The 18684-nt window shown below is 35.9% G+C and overlaps 1 protein-coding gene across 1 annotated transcript in view; it reads right to left on the reverse strand.

Moving 5' to 3' along the window:
• Nucleotides 1-18684, reverse strand: part of CYYR1 (cysteine and tyrosine rich 1) — a 100918-nt gene that overhangs the window by 11002 nt on the left and 71232 nt on the right. Inside the window, exon 3 of the mRNA XM_035017534.1 lies at nucleotides 3505-3662. Coding sequence (XP_034873425.1) covers nucleotides 3505-3662 — 158 coding nt within the window. The remainder of the gene's footprint in view (nucleotides 1-3504; nucleotides 3663-18684) is intronic.

Consider the following 18684-nt stretch of genomic DNA (forward strand, 5'->3'; position numbering starts at 1 on the left):
ATCTATCTATCTATCTATCTATCTATCTATCTATCTATCTATCTATCTATCATCTATATCATCTATCCATCATCTATCAATCACCAGGGGACTCAATAATGGACTTCAGATCACAAATTTCTTGATAGCATTGAAATCTCTTATTTTCCTTTAACCAAAGGAATTTTGGTTAAAAATCATTTGATTTTTACATTTTTGCCAAGCCTTCTGTTACAGTCTTTCTGTATTGTTTTCTTTCAAGTGTGTATCATCCAAATCTATTTTTTTAAAGGGTTAACATGATCACTTTCTTTTGTTTACATTGAAATTCTGAAGAGTATTGGAAATATAAGACTTGACAAATAATTTTTATTTTCACACTAGCAGTTTTTTAAATAATTGTATTTGAACAAGACACTGTTCATTCTACCCAACATAACAGGAATAAAAAACTATTTTGGAAGATCACTGTCCAACAAATGATCAGGTGTAGCAGATCACATTTTCTCAGTAATCTCCTCCCCAGGGCACAGCAATAATCTTCACTGTAGGTATCCCCACTGAGCACTTTCACCAAGACTTTCACGAAGGAATATTACGTTGGCTAAATTATTTTCTACTCATGTTATGTGGCCCCCAGGCTGAAGGACTACTATACAATAAATTGAGTTGTTATCTCATTTATCACAAAGTTAATTAATTATTGTGGATAAAAATATTTTATATTTCCAAGGATGAAAGATTTTGAAAAGCATTCAATACCTGCTCTGTGTTTTTTCCTATCTTTTAAGTAAAAGCTTAATTAGTGACTTTGAGAAGGAAATGAGAAGTAATCAGCACATTATGCTTTCTGAAGATCTAGCTTTTTTGTGGTAAAAATGCTTCCACCATAAGGTTTATGATGTTTCTCACATTATTCAGTTCCCAGAACAATGCATTTACTGAAAATGTAACATGCTGCTGTGATCTGCCAGTATAAATGATGCCACTCTAAAGTTTTAAAAACATGTTTCCATGCATGAAATAGAAACCTCAAACCCAGGAAAACACAAGCCCTCACATTAAAATATTTTGTATCTTCTCTTCTAATTTTATAAAAAATATTTTTTAATGTTTTAAAGTGTTTAATGTTCAATTTTAACTAAACTTTTTTTGATTGAGCAAAAGTGTATCTGGAATGTTATCTTCTCTCCAATTAATGTCTCCAGCTCTCCTCTGTTTTCTTGACTTATGGGTTGACCAGGTAAAAATGGGGAGATGTGAAGAATAAAAAATAGTTCCCCCTATTTTTTCCTTATACCATCTCCCCCTCTGATTCCCCCCCTTCATTTTCCCTTCCTACTTAATCTTCTTTTTTTTTTTTTTTTAACATATAATGTATTATTTGTTTCAGAGGTACAGGTCTGTGATTCAACAGTCTTACACAATTCATAGGGCTCACCATAGCACATACCCTCCCCAATGTCTATCACCCAGCCGCCCCATCCCTCCCACAACCCACCACTCCAGCAACCCTCAGTTTGTTTCCTGAGATTAAGAATTCCTCATATCAGTGCAATCATATGATACATGTCTTTCTCTGACTGACTTATTTCGCTCAGCATAATACTGTCTACTTCCATCCATGTCGTTGCAAATGGCAAGATTTCATTTTTTTTGATGGCTGGGATATAATACAATCTTAAATAGAACAGAGCAGGCCTCATTCAGGAGGTGATCTTTGATCAAAAAGTTGAATTAAGTGAGGGAGTCCATGTTCTAGACAGAGCCTTAAGATGGGAGTGTGTCCCGTTGTGTTCACAGAGCACGTGGAGTGTGTTTCCTTGTTCACAAAAGTGTGTGACTGGAGGCAGAGTGGCAAGAGGGAGTAGAGAAGAAAATGAACTCAGAGAAATAAAAAGAGGAGCAAATTCATGCATTGCCTTGCAGGCCCTGGTTAGGAATTTGCTTTTTACTCTGGATAAAATGAGGAACCACTGGCTTTTTCCTTCTCTGGAGAAAATGGAAAGCCATTGGAAGATTTTGAACAGACGAATGATATAATTTGACATCTACTTTAAAAGGCTCAATCTGGCTCCTGGGTTTAGAATAGACCCCTGAGGGCCAAAGGTAGCTGCTGGAAGAGCAGTTAGGATGTTATCACAGCAAAGCAGGTGAGAGCTGAGGGTGGCTCCCACCAGGGAAAGAGCAATGGGGACTGTGAGTAGTCAGATACATATATACTTTGAAGATGGGACTGGAAGTTTTCCTAGTATGTTGCACATAGGTTTGACAGAGGTGAGGAGTCAAAGATGACTCCAAGGTTTTGGCCTGAGCTACTAGAAGTCCAGAGATGCCATCAGTTGAGAGGATAAAGGCTGTGAGTGGAGGTTTGGGGTGATGATCAGAAGTATAGCATTGAACATGTTCAACTTGAGGTAGCTATAAGACATCCAATCTGAGATGTCCAATACGCAGTGGGACAAATGCATCTGAAATTCAGGAAGGAAGTTCGGAATGGAAATTTATAATTTTGGGAGGTATTAGCATATAAATAGTACTTAATACCATGAGGCCAAATGATATAACCAAAGAAGTAAGTGTAGATACAGTCTAGAAAAAGACACAAGTCTGATCCTCGAGACACTCCAATGAGGATATTGGAGAAGAGGAGGAACTGACAAAAGAGGAACAGGAGAAATGATCATTCTCACATTCATCTGAAATTTGTTCCCTTAAGTTGAAGATGATAGGGAAAAAGTTAAGAGAGGAAGGGTCATTAGGGAATTGAAACATGGGGCAGATTGCATGTAAAAGGGACACTCTTCTCTAAAGGGGCTGAGGAAGGACATGGCTATGGATAGGAAATTATCTTTCTAAGAATGTGTTAAATTCAAAACTTGACTCCTTTTATATGTCAAATGGTACATATACAGACTGTCTTAGAAAGCACTACTGAGCAATTACCTAATGCAAATTGCAGTATTTTGTTTATGGAGTCATAGGTATTCAATATATTTATATGTAGAACTTCTAGCAGATTCTCAACAAATAATGTGTTGAACTCTTAATGTATCACCTTTGTTCTTTGTTGAGAATGTTCATATTATGTTAAAACTGTTTTCCTTGCATACAGAAGACACATAAAAACTTTATTCAATCCTTTTTCTTAAGACATACATACCTATTAAATCAGATGCCAGTTTGTGAAGACATGTCACTTACACTTTATAATTACTACTCAGAACTTTGGCAGGTAAAGTGGGTGTGAACTGTCTATTTCTCTTAACTCTGGCTGGTTGGGAATTGTAGTCAATAAGACAAGCATTAAAAATATGAATACCTTCAAATATGAGCTAGATTTTATTACTTGGATCTAAGTAATCTTCATGGAAAGCTAGAGCTTCAGTCTACATTAATTTAGCAATGCCCTACATTCTTGGAGATCATTGCATTGAAAGTCTTCAATGTTTCCTCTCTCCAAGGAGTAAAGCGTAACTAACAAATCTGACTCTTCCTTCAGAAGGAGTGAGCGATTGTGCTTACCAGGATAGGAGGAAATGGCATTGATGTGGGTGGTCCTGATGACGCCCACGCGGGTCCCGCGGTTGTTTTTCATACACATGCAGATACATATGGCAATTCCAGCGATGACCCCCATGATGAATACAATTCCAAACACTATGCCAGCTATTGCTGTACCCCTAAAAAAGGAAAACAAAAGTACATTTGTTGAAAAAGCTCATAAGCCTTTCAAATACACATCCGTGACTATATGACAAATGCTCTTTGGCGAATTTCCTTAAGGATAATGTAAAAAAAAAAAAAAAGATGATTCCCTGAATCAATCAAGTAAATCGTCTTGTGTATTTCAGTAGATAAGAAAAAGTTATAAGCTCTCAGGGAATCTAACCTATCATTCAGATTCTGATCTTAGAAATCCGTGTATTTATACAAAACACAATTATTCAGATACACTCTAAAATAATAATTTAAAAAACCATTCTGCTGTTAACTTGAACAGCAAAGAATTTACTGTCTGTGAGTACACATTAACTGAAAACAACTTGATAAATGTCAAAATAGTAAATAAAATTTAACATTTATCTTTCTTAAAACTATTCACAAAGTAGAACTGGAATTTTTTTTTCTTAACAGAACAGAGAAAAACAAACCAAATGTTTTTTTAAGAAATTATTCAGAAAACAGTTATGACAAATGGTATTCTCATTAAATTCAGGAGCAATGCTAGCAAAACCTCTATTCTGTTAATGTTATGTTTTTCTCCAGAAGGTTTTATCTCTCACAACAAAATCATAGAAAGAAAAAATACTGCATGCAAGAGTCAACATTACCATTATGTGTAGATAATATGATTTGTAGGAGTCTACATTTGTTCACATTTTGGAAAGTAATGGAGAAATCTTTGTGAAAAGATGTAGATTTTCAACCAGCAGTATCATTTCTAGCAATGCTTTCTGAGGAAAGACAGCACATGTGGGCACAAATAATGTAATAAGAATGTTTGCCAATATATTGTTGCTGATAGCAAGATATCAGAAACACCGTAATATCCAAATGACAAAAAAGAAAAAATAATAATGATAGACCAGAGAATGAATCCTATACAGTGACTGAAAAGGGTGAAGAGGACCACGTGTATTGAGGTGAAATGTTCATGATAGATGGTTAACTCAAAAATAATACTACAAATGAAAAGGCAAATATCAACAATACCAGTATTAATAGAATGATTGCAAGGAGAAAACTGTATTTTTAAATTTCAAATTTTTGAATGTATATATAGTGATTATCTTATAGATATGAAAAAATGAAGAAATTTTTACTTTCTAATTTGGGTATCCCGTCCCCAGAAGTAACCATTTCAGCTCTTTCAAACATTGTTTTAGTACCTTTTTTTTTTAAAGATTTTATTTATTTATTTGAGAGAGAGAGAGCGCACGTGAGCATGAGCAGGGGGAGGGGCAGAGGAGGAGGGACCAGCAGACTCCCTGCTGACCTTGGAGCCTGATGCCGGGCTCAATCCCAGGACCCTGAGATCCTGACCTGAGATGAAATCAGACACTTAACCGACTGAGCCACCCAGGCACCCCTGTTTTAGTAACTTTCTTCCTATTTCTCAGTAATACAATTACATTCTTTTATTTTTTTAAATTTTGTATTTACATATTATCTGTTGGCTCCTCTTACAGTATTTGGGAATTTAGATCCCACAGACAAACTTTATCCTTGGTTAAATCAGTCATCAGTTTATATTACCAACTCATTGCTTACTGCTGAGCCAAGCAAGGCACCATGGTTACCTTTCATTTCTCTTACACTTACTTTGTTTAAGGAATTTCCATGAGTTCCCATCTTTCCATATGTCTGTTGTTTTCCCACCCCCCCCCACCAAGGTCTTAGAAAATTTTTGAACAATTATCAGAAGTTCTTAACATTTTCTTTTTACTACTACTATTATGAAATTGCATAATGTGCTTGGATTTTTTTTTTTTTAATTATTTTTTCAGTCCCTTAGGATTTTTCATGTCTGGAGACTCATTCTTCAGTTCTTGAAACTGTGCCATAAATGGATAATTTCATTTCCACCATTTTATCTGTTTCTCTTTCTGGAAGCCTATTCTGAAAGAACTTCGGGATAACTTCTCTAATTTTTCTGATCTCTGTTTTCTTGAACTACTCTCTGGGGAATTTCATTGACTTTACCTTCCAAAGTTTTGTTGAACTTTCAGCTAGTATACGTTTATTTATTTTTTTTTTTAAGATTTTATTTATTTGAGAGAGAGAGAATGAGAGACAGAGAGCATGAGAGGGAGGAGGGTCAGAGGGAGAAGCAGACTCCCTGCTGAGCAGGGAGCCCGATGTGGGACTCGATCCCGGGACTCCAGGATCATGACCTGAGCCGAAGGCAGTCGCTTAACCAACTGAGCCACCCAGGCGCCCCATCAGCTAGTATACGTTTAATTTCTGGGTGCTCTATCTTATCCTCCAGGGTACCCACCTCCCTATTTTATAGTGTCCTGTTTTGCTTTCATTGATATAGTTTCTCCTCTTAATCCCTGAAGGTAATAATGACATATATATTTTTAAACTTTCTCTACTTTTTGTATTTCTTCTGTCCTGTTTAGTTTCCTTTTTATTGATTATTTTGATCTGTTTCATGTTTGATATTTTCCTTAAATGTCTGGTGATCCTGAATCTTCTGCTCTTTAAAAAAGAGGCACAGAAGAGCTGCTTGGAAGTTCACTGTGGCCATCTACCATTGCACAGGTGAAATCCACAGTCTCAGAGTTCCCATAGTTATTTCGTTGGGGCTGTTCATTTTTCCCCTTAAAAGGATCCTCCAATTTCATGTATGAGCCAGCGTGACACTTTGCCGGAGCCTAGGGTTTTCCTATAAAGGTATGAATTTCCGTAAGATCCTGGTGCTTTTAGCTCAGAGACTCAGTCTCACTCTGCTGTGACAGTGGGGCCATTCAGAAGAAGTCTTCAGTACCAACATTTTTGTGGTTTAAAAGCATGATTTCTAGGGGTGCCTGGGTGGCTCAGTCGTTAAGCGTCTGCCTTCGGCTCAGGTCATGATCCCAGGGTCTTGGGATCGAGCCCCGCATTGGGCTCCCTGCTCTGCGTGGAGCCTGCTTCTCCCTCTCCCACTCCCCCTGCTTGTGTTCCCTCTCTCGCTGTCTCTCTCTCTGTCAAATAAATAAATAAAATCTTTAAAAAAAAATAAAAGCATGATTTCTAAAGCCAGACTGCCTAGGTTCCAACTGTTCTTTGGGCAAGTTGCTGAACACCTCCCACCCCCCTAATTTTCTTATTAATTAAATGAAGGTCAGCTTGACGCTTATCTGACTGTCCTCTCAAATTTCATATCATGAAATATCTGTACCCCTAGACTCATTTGTCAGGTAAATAATTTCTTATTTTTGTGCCATATACATATCTATCCTACACTTTTCTAAGACAGGTCTGTAATTCTCTTTCCAAACCCTTGGGGCCAGATCTATCTCATAGGTCAGAAATTTTAAGATTTTGGAAAGGGAATATTGTACATATATCATATATTGTAGGACACTTCCAGGGCCAGCTCAGGATACAATCCTGAGCACACATACATTTACATTTCTGCAGTAAAGAAGAGAATATTAACAGCCATAGATTACATAGAGCCTAGAAAAAAGCCTTAGGTTCCTTTGGGTCCAGTCTTGCCACCAAGTCAGTTACATAAAACATTTCACTTTCCAGAGTTGTTTTTTGTTTTGTTTTGAGGATTTCAAAATTGCAGATAAGGAGTTGTGAACCTGTATTTGTACTTTTCACAAGAGATTTTCTATTTATGACTTTTCCCACTCTTAAAAAAAAGGATACCACTAAAAATTCCAATAGACTCTTTTAAAATATTCCTACACACATTTTAACTATGTTAGTAAATTATGAAAGCAGAATGTGAGACATATTTGGATGTGCTGTGATTAGTAATTAAAAAATGGTGGAGTCCAGAAGCTTAATAAATAAGCCTTTTCAAAAAAGAGAGATGTATGAAAGAGCCAAGATGTCCATCGACAGATGAATGGATAAAGATGTGGTATATATATACAATGGAATATTATGCAGCCATCAAAAGGAATGAAATCTTGCCATTTGCAATGACGTGGATGGAACTGGAGGGTATTATGCTGAGTGAAATAAGTCAATCAGAGAAAGACAAATTTCATATCATGAAATATCTGTACCCCTGGACTCATTTGTCAGATATGAGGAATTCTTAATCTCAGGAAACAAACTGAGGGTTGCTGGAGTGGTGGGGGGTGGGAGTGATGGGGTGGCTGGGTGATAGACATTGGGGAGGGTATGTGGCTATGGTGAGCGCTGTGAATTGTGTAAGACTATTGAATCACAGACCTGTATCTCTGAAACAAATAATACATTATATGTTAAAAAAAAAAGAAGAAGAAGATAACAAGAAGGGAAGAATGAAGGAGGGGAAATCGGAGGGGGAGACGAACCATGAGAGACTATGGACTCTGAGAAACAAACTGAGGGTTCTAGAGGGGAGGAGGTGGGGGGATGGGTTAGCCTGGTGATGGGTATTAAAGAGGGCACATTCTGCATGGAGCACTGGGTGTTATACGCAAACAACAAATCATGGAACACTACATCAAAAACTAATGATGTAATGTATGGTGATTAACATAACATAATAAAAAAGAGAGAGATGTATCAAAGGAGATAATTTGAAATAAGTAAACCAAAAGTAATCTGGAAACCTTTTTATTGTAATTTTGAAGTCCAAATAAGATTGATTTGGAGGGCTTAATTTATGTTCCAGAAATAATCAATGGCCCAATTATTCAGGCATAGAGTTTCCAAAGTAAGTGTTATGGAAGCTGTTAAGATATCAAATTGGGACATATTTATATTCATTAATTCATTTTTTAAATAGAGGAAAGTAGAAAATTAGTCACGTTTTGTTTTCCTGTTGGCAGCTCCAGCAAAAGTGCCTGCTTCTGAGGTCAGTAATTAGGTTGCAACTAATGTGTTAAATGAGGTTTCTGATTAAATCATGATTTTGGTGTCCTTGATCTTTTGATACCCATTAGCAACTGTAAATTAGTTACTAAAGACATGGCAAGTATAACATTTATAGAATTATTTACTCCATTATTAATTAAAAGAAACAATAAACAGTAACCTTCTGGCATATAAATAATTTGGTTTTGTCAACTGTCGGAAAGAGAGAATCTATTAACTTGAGAAATTTGGCGTCATAAAAATCTTGAAAAAATGTAGGGAATGTATTTTTCTTTGAAAGAATGAACTGCAGAGTATATATATTTTCCTTTTTAAGCTTTTTTTTGAAATATTTACAGATTCACAGACAGTTATAAAAGGAGTACAGAGAGGTCCTGTGTATCCTCCACCCAGTACTCCCCAATGGTTACATCTTAGGTGACTAGAGTACAACATTAAAATCAGGAAATTGACATTAGTGTAAAGTGTGTGTATCATTCTGTGTCATTTAAACACATGCAGAGATCATGGAATCACTATGGCAAGCAAGGTACAAAACTACTCCATAAAGATTTCCCTTGTGCTACTCCTTTGTGGTCACACCCACCACCATCCTCCCCACCATTAATAACTGCTCAGATCACTACTCTGTTCTCCATTTTTGTAGTTTTGTCATTTTAAGAGTGTCATACAAATGGAATCAGATAGTATGTGACCTTTTGAGGTGGACTTTTTTTTTTCTCAGCATATGCCCTTGGAATCTATCCTAGCTTTTGTGCATACTAATACATAATATTTCATGATATGGAGATAGCATATTTTGTTAACCCATGACCTATTTGCAGGACATTTTGGTTATTTCCAGTTTTGGCTTTTGCAGGTAAAGCTGCTATGAACAATCATATTCAGGTTTTGTGTGAACATATGTATTCATTTCTCTGGGAAAAATGCCCAAGAGTGGGATTGCTGGGTTATTTGATAAGAATATGTTCAATTTTTAAAAATACTGCCAAAGTATTTTCCAGAATGGTTGTACTATTTTATATTCCCACCAGTAGAGTATGAGACATCCAGTTTCTCTCCATCCTTGCCAGCATTTGGTGTTGTCATTATTTTTAATTTTAGCTATTTCAACAGGTGTGTAGTGATATCTCATTGTGATCTTAACATACATTTCCTTAATGGCCAGGGAGGGTGAACATCTTTTCATGGACTTAGTTACCACTTATGTATCTTCTTCAGTGAAATGTCTCTTCATGCCTTTTATTCATGTTCTAATTGGATTGTTTGTGTTTTTACTATTGAATTTTTGAGAGTTCTTTATAAATTCGAGATAGAAGTCCTTTATGAGATACATTGTTTGCAAACAATTTCTCAGTCTGTAGTTTGTCTTTTCATCCTCTTAACAGAATCTTTTGCAGAGAAAAAAGTTTTTAAATTTTAATAAAGTCCAATTTTTCGATTTTTTCTACTATGGACTGTGCTTTTGGTGTCATGCCTACGAATTCTTAAGCCTTAAGTTCTGAAGACTTCTCCTATGTTTCCTTCTAAAAGATTTATTAGTTTTATGTTTGATATTTAAACCTATGATCCATTTTGGTTTAATTTTTGGATAAGGTGCCAGGCTGAGTTTGAGGTTGAGTTTTTTGCCCATGGATATCCAGCTGCTCCAGTACTATTTTTTGAAAACACTATCCTTCCTCGATTGCATTGTTTTTGCACCTTTGTAAAAAATTAGTTGGTTATGCTTATTTGGGAGTATTTTTGGGTTTTGTATATTCTCCTGTTGTTGAATAAGGTATTTGAGAAATGTTGATTAGATTCAGTTGGTTGTTCAGTTCTTCTGTATCCTTGTTGATTTTCTGTCCAGTTGTTCCCTAATTGATGTGGGAGGGATGTTGAAGTCTCCAATTATAATTGAAGATTTGTCTATTTCTCCTTTCATTTCCATCAGTTTTGCTCCACATGTTTTGTAGCTCTTCTGTTCTGTGTGGTCTCCCCACTTGACCTTTGCTGGTAGATGTAGTGTGGGGCTGTATTTTTTTTTTCCCTTCGGTGTTTGGCTATAGTCAAATTGTTATTATTTAAAAGTTTTCTGTCTTGCTAGGCTGCCTCTTTCTGGTTGCTGCTGCTAGAGAGATTAGGCTGTTGTTGGGGCTTTTATTGTATGTGCCCATTGGTGTATCTAGGTTGCCAGTTACCTCCAAGTCTGAGATAAATGAGGCCAAAAGAAAACCCAGGGAACTCACTCTTGTGCTCTTCAGGCCATGAGATCCTAGCTGATCAATCCTCTTCTCTTCATCTTTTAGACTTTTCTTGTTTGTTTTATATATAATGTCTAGGGTTCTAAAGTTGCACTTAGAGAGAAGAATAGGAAAAAAGTATGTCTACTCTGATAATGTATTTTTGAAAAATAAAATACTGTGGAAAAGGTATTGTTTAAAATTGTGAAGTGATTTTTTTAAAGATTTATTTATTTTAGAAAGAGAGAAAATGTGGGGGTGGTGCAGAGGGAGAGGGAGAATCTCAAGCCGACTCCCTGCTGAGTGCAGAGCCCAATACAGGGCTTGACCTCAGGACCCTGAGATCATGACCTAAGCCAAAACCAAGAGTCAGATACTTAACTGACTGAGCCACCTAGACACCCTGTGAAGTGCTTTTTTTAAAGTAAAATATAGAAACACCTTTTTAGAAGAGATGAAAACTGTGATAAATATTTTTATAAAGACACAACTGTTAATATTACTTAGGTTTCAGGGCAAAAGTAATATGTCATTCACATACATAGATATATGATTCCAAATCTATTCCTATTCATATTGAAGGTGCTCAAAAAATCTTTAATAAATCAATGAATTAAGCTATCTCACTCACATTTATTAAACTATTATGGAAGTATCACCCACAAAATTCTTTGTAATGAAAGTATTTCTTTGTTTAATTGAAATATAGTTGACATACAATGTGACATTAGTTTCAGGTGGAAAACATAATGATTAGACAGCTCTATAGTTATGCTATGCTCACAAGTGTGGATACTACCTGTCATCACACAATACCAGTGACTGTATTCCCTATGCTGTACCTTTTATCCCCGTGACCTATTCATTTCATAACCGGAAGCCTGTCCCTCCCACTCCCCAACACCCATTTTGCCCATCCCTCATCTCCCTCCTCTCTGGCAACCATCCATTTGTTTTTTATATTTATGGGTCTGTTTCTGCTTTTCTTGCCTGTTCATTTGTTTCATTTTTTATATTCCACATATGAGTGAAATCATATGGTATTTGTCTTTCTCTGCCAGACTTATTTCACTTAACATTATATACTCTAGGCCCAACCATGTTGTTGCAAATGACAAGATCTTATCCTTTCTTGTGGCTGAGTAATATTCCATCGTATGTATATGTATATACATATATAAACACATAATATACATAAATATGTAATATACATATTATATATAATATATATAAGTACAAAAAATATATATTTTAAGGAATCTTCATACTCTTTTCCACAGTGGCTGCATTAAGAGTGCACAAGGGTTCCCTTGGCTCTACATTCTCACAAACACTTATTTCATGTCTTTTTTTTTTTTTTTAAGATTTTATTTATTATTTGAGAGAGAGCATGAGCAGGGTTGGGGCAGAGGGAAAGGAAGAGGGAGAAGCACGCTCCCCGCTGAGCAGGGAACCTGATGTAGAGCTCAATCCCAGGACCCTGAGATAATGACCTGAGTCAAAGGCAGATACTTAACCGACTGAGCCACCCAGACATCCTATTTCTTGTATTTCTTTATTTACATAATCTCTACACCCAACATGGGGCTCAAACTCACAACCTCAAGATCAAGAGTCACATGCTCCTCCAACTGAGCCAGCCAGGCACCCCTATTTCTTTTGATACTGGCAATTCTGACAGGTGTAGGGTGATATCTTGCAGTGGCTGATTAGGGGATGATTAGTGATGTTGAGCATGTTTTCATGTGTCCATTGGCAATCTGTAATATAGTGGAAGTATTTCTTATAGGCACCTCTTTATTATTAAATTAAACCTGAAAGGGCATTTTTATTGAAAAAAGAAAGAAATCTAACTTATTTTTGATGCTGTTAATTTTTTTAACTTTAGCTGCTGATTTCTGGATTATAAAGCACAATTTGGGTATGTATGCAAAGAGAATTTTCTGTCTTCAGGAAGCTACTGCAAAACTTTTCATGAATTCTAAAAAATTTCAGAAATAATTATATTCTCATGGTATTTAATAACTGTAAGCTTAGTACTAAATAAAAACATTCAGTTTTTTTGGTTATATACAATGACCAATAGGCAAAAATCCAAGGTTGTTAAAGCAAATTACTCTTTTTAATTATCCATTATAATCATTTATTATGGTGAATGCTTTTTTACTCAGTTTATTCCAGGAGTAAGCAAACTAAGACCATGGGCCACATGGGGCCCCCTAGTTGTTTTAGCAAATAAAGTTTTATTGGAATAAAGCCCAACCCATTTGTTTACATGTTGTCTGACTGGTTTGGTACTATGTCAAACTTGAGTAGTTGTGAGACCACATGGCTTTAAAGTCTAAAGTATTTACTCTCTCATCTGTTGTAGAAAAAGTGTACTGACTTCTGATTTGATTCACTTGCTAATAAATTAATGTTGCCTTTCCCTAGATGACTTTTTCTTAAAAGTTATGCCGCTAATGATGCTATAACAAAGCCAGTGGTTGCAGAGTCAGGGCAATTTGTACTGAAAATCTAACAGTCTATGGTATTTGGAAGATCTTTTAATTCTATTAGTTAGAAACTCACAAGAATTGCAAGGCTTAAATATTCTTTTTGATTACCCCCACTGATATTTACTGTAGTATGTTTCGGATGCCACTTCAATACAAAAATTACTCATGCTTTGTGGTATAGTAAAAAATAAATATTTGGTCTTTGTCCCAGTTTCCTGGCACACAGCTCTTAAAACTCTTAGAATCTATGGAATGATAAAAGTGTCTTTTGTATGATAATGAAATGACTGGTGGCTGGAGGCCACTTAGAAGGGGGCTGGGCTCCAGAAGGACCTAAGCACTATTAATGGGTTGGAATTTTCAGCCCCACTTATAACCTTTGGGAAAGGGGGCTGGGGCTCGAGATTAATCACCAGTGGTCAGTGATTTAATCATGCACACACAAAGAAACCTCCATTAAAAACCCCTACATGTTGGGGTTCAGAGACCTTCTGGGTTGATGAACACACTGTAGTGCTTTGGTGGGGGGAGCACCTGAAGAGAGCGTGGAAGTTCTGGAGGCTTCATGCCCCTCCCCTCAAACCTTGTCTTATGCATTTCTTCCATTTTGTTGTTCCTGAATTGCATCCTTTATAATAAACTAGTTATCGTAAGTGTTTTCCTGAGTCCTGTGACCTCTAACATTGATTCAAACCTGAAGGAAGGGGTTGTGGGAATCCCTGACTTTGAAGCCAAGTTAGATGGAAGTGTGGGTAGCTCGGGGACCTGATACTTGTGACTGGCATCTGAATTGAGGGCAGTGTTGTGGGACTAAGCCCTTAAACCTGTGGAGTCTGATGCTAGCTCCAGGGACTTAGTGTCAGAATTGAATTGAATTGTAAGGCACTCCATTGGTAAGAGAATTAGTTCCTGTCAGGAGGAAAAACACCCCATATGCTTCCTTCTCTATTCTCCCAAAATCTCTGTAAATGTCTATTGGTGTCTATCGTTTAGCTCCATAGGTAGATATTGACCACCTGCTGATAATGAAAAAATTTTGAACAAAATTATAGACTGAAAATTTGTACCAAAGTGAGAGTCTGTAATTAAGATGTTAAATGTATTTGTTGTCGCTCTAATGATACTATGAATCTGTAGTTTATAACAAGGCTCAGAGATAATATATTTCATTCCATGAATAGCTTTTCATAAGCAAAACATGATTCTGATAATGTTGCAATTGGTACAGTAATATTTACAACACACTTTTAGACTCTGCATTACTATACAGCAACTTAATACAGATACCTTGACATGGTTTTACAATTAAATAATGCTTGAGGTAAATAAGAGATACGAAAAAAAATGCTACTGTAATATTTCCCTTCTTCACTGACATGACCAACTTACAAATGCATTTCATAAAACAGCATAATACAAAGGACTTATGAATAATCAGTTCAATAATTTAATTAACACCAGTCCTAATAAAATAGGAAAATAAAAAAGGGCCACAGAAATATTTGATGCCTATATAAGATGCAAGCAGAATTACAGAATATTTCTATTAGGGGAAACTTTTCATATGGACAAAAGAGTTTTTAAGAAGTACATAAAAAATGAGAGGTAAAATTTTTAGGAGTTTTCTAGAAAAAAAATGACCACAATTTCAAAAGAATAAGCTTAAAATGGGTTCATCTCCTATTATAATGAAAATATGTAAGTGAAGCTGAAGCATTTTTATGTTTTTATTAAAGAAGAGAATACTAAATAATCCTATTTATTTATGATAACCCATATGTGATGAATTAAAGCAATGAAAAAAATATTGCAACTATAGTGCTGAAAGTAAAATGCTCACATGAGCAGAATAAAACTTGGCATAATTTTTTCTTCAATCCACTCCATTTGCTCAATAATTGTTCTTTTAGCCAATGCATTAAAATATTGTAGTACAATATTTTCATGTTCAGAAGTCTTTAAAACCAATATTTTATCTAAACCTATTGGCAATTAATAAGGTATATAATTTAGTAAAACTCTGAATTGCTTAATTTAAAAATGATGCATTTTCCTCTCTGTTGCTTTAATAAATTATTATGAAATGGTAAGAATAGAAAAACAAACTCAATGGAGTATGGTTTTTAATATAAGAGTATTTACTTCTGTAACTTCCATTAATAGCAACAGGACCCCAGAACTACCTGCATCTAGGTCATCCAGCTAGCTACATATATATGTATATATAAATAAATAAGGCTACTATAATTTCAAGTGGTTAAATTTATAAACCAAATATTGTTATAATCCCTAAAACACTTATTTTAGGAGGGTAGAAATATCAATCCATAAGATTCTCCCAATAAATCCATATGACTTGCAAAAAAATTCCTGCAAAATTCAGATATGCCCAAGGTTTTTATCTTGTCTTTTTTCATGCTAGTCCTCTTTACTAACTTCATTCAACATATCCTTGGTGGGGGAGGGCCTTACAAGTAATTTTTCCGTTATCCTCAGAATAATAAAATTAGAAACTAATGTTTCTCTAGTATATGTGCTGCCAAAGTGAGCCCAGTGTTTCTTTAAATGAATAAATTTACTTGATTTACTGACTCAGTCCATGTGGTGGATAGTTGTCTACCTCAGTATCTGTTTTCTACATTTCCCTTGATAAAAGAACTCTTTTTAAAAAAAAAAAAAGGATTTATTTATTTGAGAGAGAGAGAGAGCACACGGGCAGGAGGGGCAGAGGGAGAGGGAGAGAGAATCTCAGGCAGACTGCACTGAGCAGGGACCCCGTCATGGGGCTCCATCCCAGGACCCCGAGATCATGACTAAGCCAAAACCAAGAGTCAGATGCTCAACCAACTGCAACACCCAGGCACCCCTCCCTTGATAAAAGAACTCCTGATGGCTAACTGGGTACATGCATACCTGAAATAAATACTATTATCTTCTAGATACTCTTTTTTTTTTTTAAAGATTTTATTTATTTATTTGAGAGAGAGAATGCGATAGAGAGCATGAGAGGGGGGAGGGTCAGAGAGAGAGGCAGACTCCCCGCTGAGCAGGGAGCCCGACGCGGGACTCGATCCCGGGACTCCAGGATCATGACCTGAGCCGAAGGCAGTTGCTTAACCAACTGAGCCACCCAGGCGCCCTCTTCTAGATACTCTTAAAGCTAGTTTTTTTTTATTTGATAAAATTCTGGAAAGTAAGTTGTAAGTAAAATATTTTGTGACATCTCTCAAGAAACCTCCCTAAAAGATTGCTTGAATGGGCTTTTTGTCCCTCCATCCTACCTTCCATCCATCCTGGTTCCTGAAATGAAGACAGCCCTCCTAGGGATGGAGGAGGAAGTATGAGTTTGATGGACATGTTGTATCATCCTTGAGTTGCCTATCTCTGGATTTCCTTTACATTAGAGAGAAACAGACTATTTAAAACCTTTGTTATTTCAGTTTCTCTGTGTGTGTGTGTGTGTGTGTGTGTGTGTGTGTGTGTGATATGATGCTTGACCTAAGCTTACCTGATACAGCTCATTTGCCAAGATTAACATACAGTGTAAACAAAAAGAAACCTTTAATATGAATAGCAGTTTTAAGGAGCATACGGGTACTCTAAGATCCCCGTGAAGAGGTTCTGAAAAAAGCATTCCAGAACTAAGAAAGCATGAGACTGCATCCAACTTCGATTAAATTGGGATCATTCATCTTACATCTATGTAGAACTAAATTTGTATGAAACAGTGAGAGACCTTCAAGAAATCTCTACATTGCCTAGACGTCAAAGAGTACACAAAATGAGAATAACAAATGATCTTGAATGTGTTGTGACTTGTAAGATGATCTCCAAAATAACATTTTGTCACTGGAGTTCAATGGTAAATGATTTGATTGGTGAAGAAAGCAAGAATAATTCAAACCAGAAGGTACCCTTTGAGAATTGGTTGGTTTCCAGTTATCTCCACTGACCAAATTTTCTGAGCAAGTGCCCAATTCCTATATTAGATTTATAAAGTGAGTTCAATGAAGGTCAAATTCATATAATAAAGTAATAGTAATGTTAATCATAATTTGTAAATATGAATATTTTTTATTTTTTTAAGGAAAAAAGTAATCTGATGGAAGATTTCCTTAACTATATTACTTGATATGATCTGTATACTACATGGATTCTAGTGTCATTATCTGATTAGCTGCCAATAGAGTCTTGGGATAGACTTTAACTGTCAGTTAAAGTCTATATGCAGTAGTTCACAGTTACAAAAATTTCTAGAACATTGTGCAAATACAGAAAAATATGTTTCATTTCATTGTTTATTAGACACCGATATTTAGAAAAGTAGTATTGACCCACACTTAGATCAGTTTATTTTCCAGTCATGACCTTGAGGTGTTTGATTTAGTTCTGTCATTATACCTGCAATTCTAAATGGTTGTCACTAGATAGCAACACTCATTATTTCACTCATGAAATAGGTACTGAGCCTCTACCATGTGCTAGCCATTATTCTAGGTGCTGAGATAAAAGTTGAATGATACATGGTACCTGCCTTCAAGAATTTTAGAGCCAATCTCTAGGCATATAAGACTAAGACAAGAAAATAATTACAGAATTTGATCATACTCAGTAAAAGAGAACTGTTTTTTTCTTTCTAACAATATGAATGTCATACACTAAAGAGAGCAATAATGATTTCTTAATACCTCTTAGTTGCATATAAAAGGTTTTTGATCTGCAGGGTACTGATGTGAAATAGAAACAGACTCACTTGTTTTGCAGGTGAGAAAACCAAGTCTGTAAGAGGTTAAAATAAAGATCTTCTAGCCAGGTTCATGGTAAAGAATAAAGCTCAGTGGTCTTAATTCCCACACAGAGCTGGTTATATTCCAGCAGACTGCCTGCTCTCATTCTCTCATCCATTCAACAAATAAACATTTGTTTATTCTTCACTCTGTTTAGCACTAGGCATATAAAGATGAACAAAGTCCTAACAGAAAGCAGAGAGGGAGAGGAGAGAGAGGATTCCTGGAATATGTGGGAAATTGAAGCTCTGATTACTGATTGAATAGAGGAGTAAGCAAGAGGCCAGAGGGCAGAATGTCTTTCGTGTGGGCGATGGCCCCTTACTGCACCATATGCCTTTCATAAAAAAGTGTTGAAATCAAGACTATAGGAGATATGCAATCATAAGCTAGATTTAAATAGATACAGCCACTGCACACAGGTTCTCCTACCTTTTGCCTTTCAAACCTAAAAAATTTCCAATTGCTTCTAGATATAACACTCATTTATAATGCTTTGGCACAGTTCACCCATTTGAAGTAACCTTTGCTGAAACTTCATACTGAGCTAATTACCTTAACTTGCTATGATAATTACTTTAGGCAGGACTATCTTTTTCTTTCTGTACCTTTTTTAGTTGTATTTTGTGTGGGAAAAAAAAAATCACAAACCAGTTTTTTAACAGT

The sequence above is a fragment of the Mirounga leonina genome, unplaced genomic scaffold (genome assembly GCF_011800145.1).
Source record: "Mirounga leonina isolate KUSES-001 unplaced genomic scaffold, KU_Mleo_1.0 Mir_172, whole genome shotgun sequence".
NCBI lineage: Eukaryota > Metazoa > Chordata > Mammalia > Carnivora > Phocidae > Mirounga > Mirounga leonina.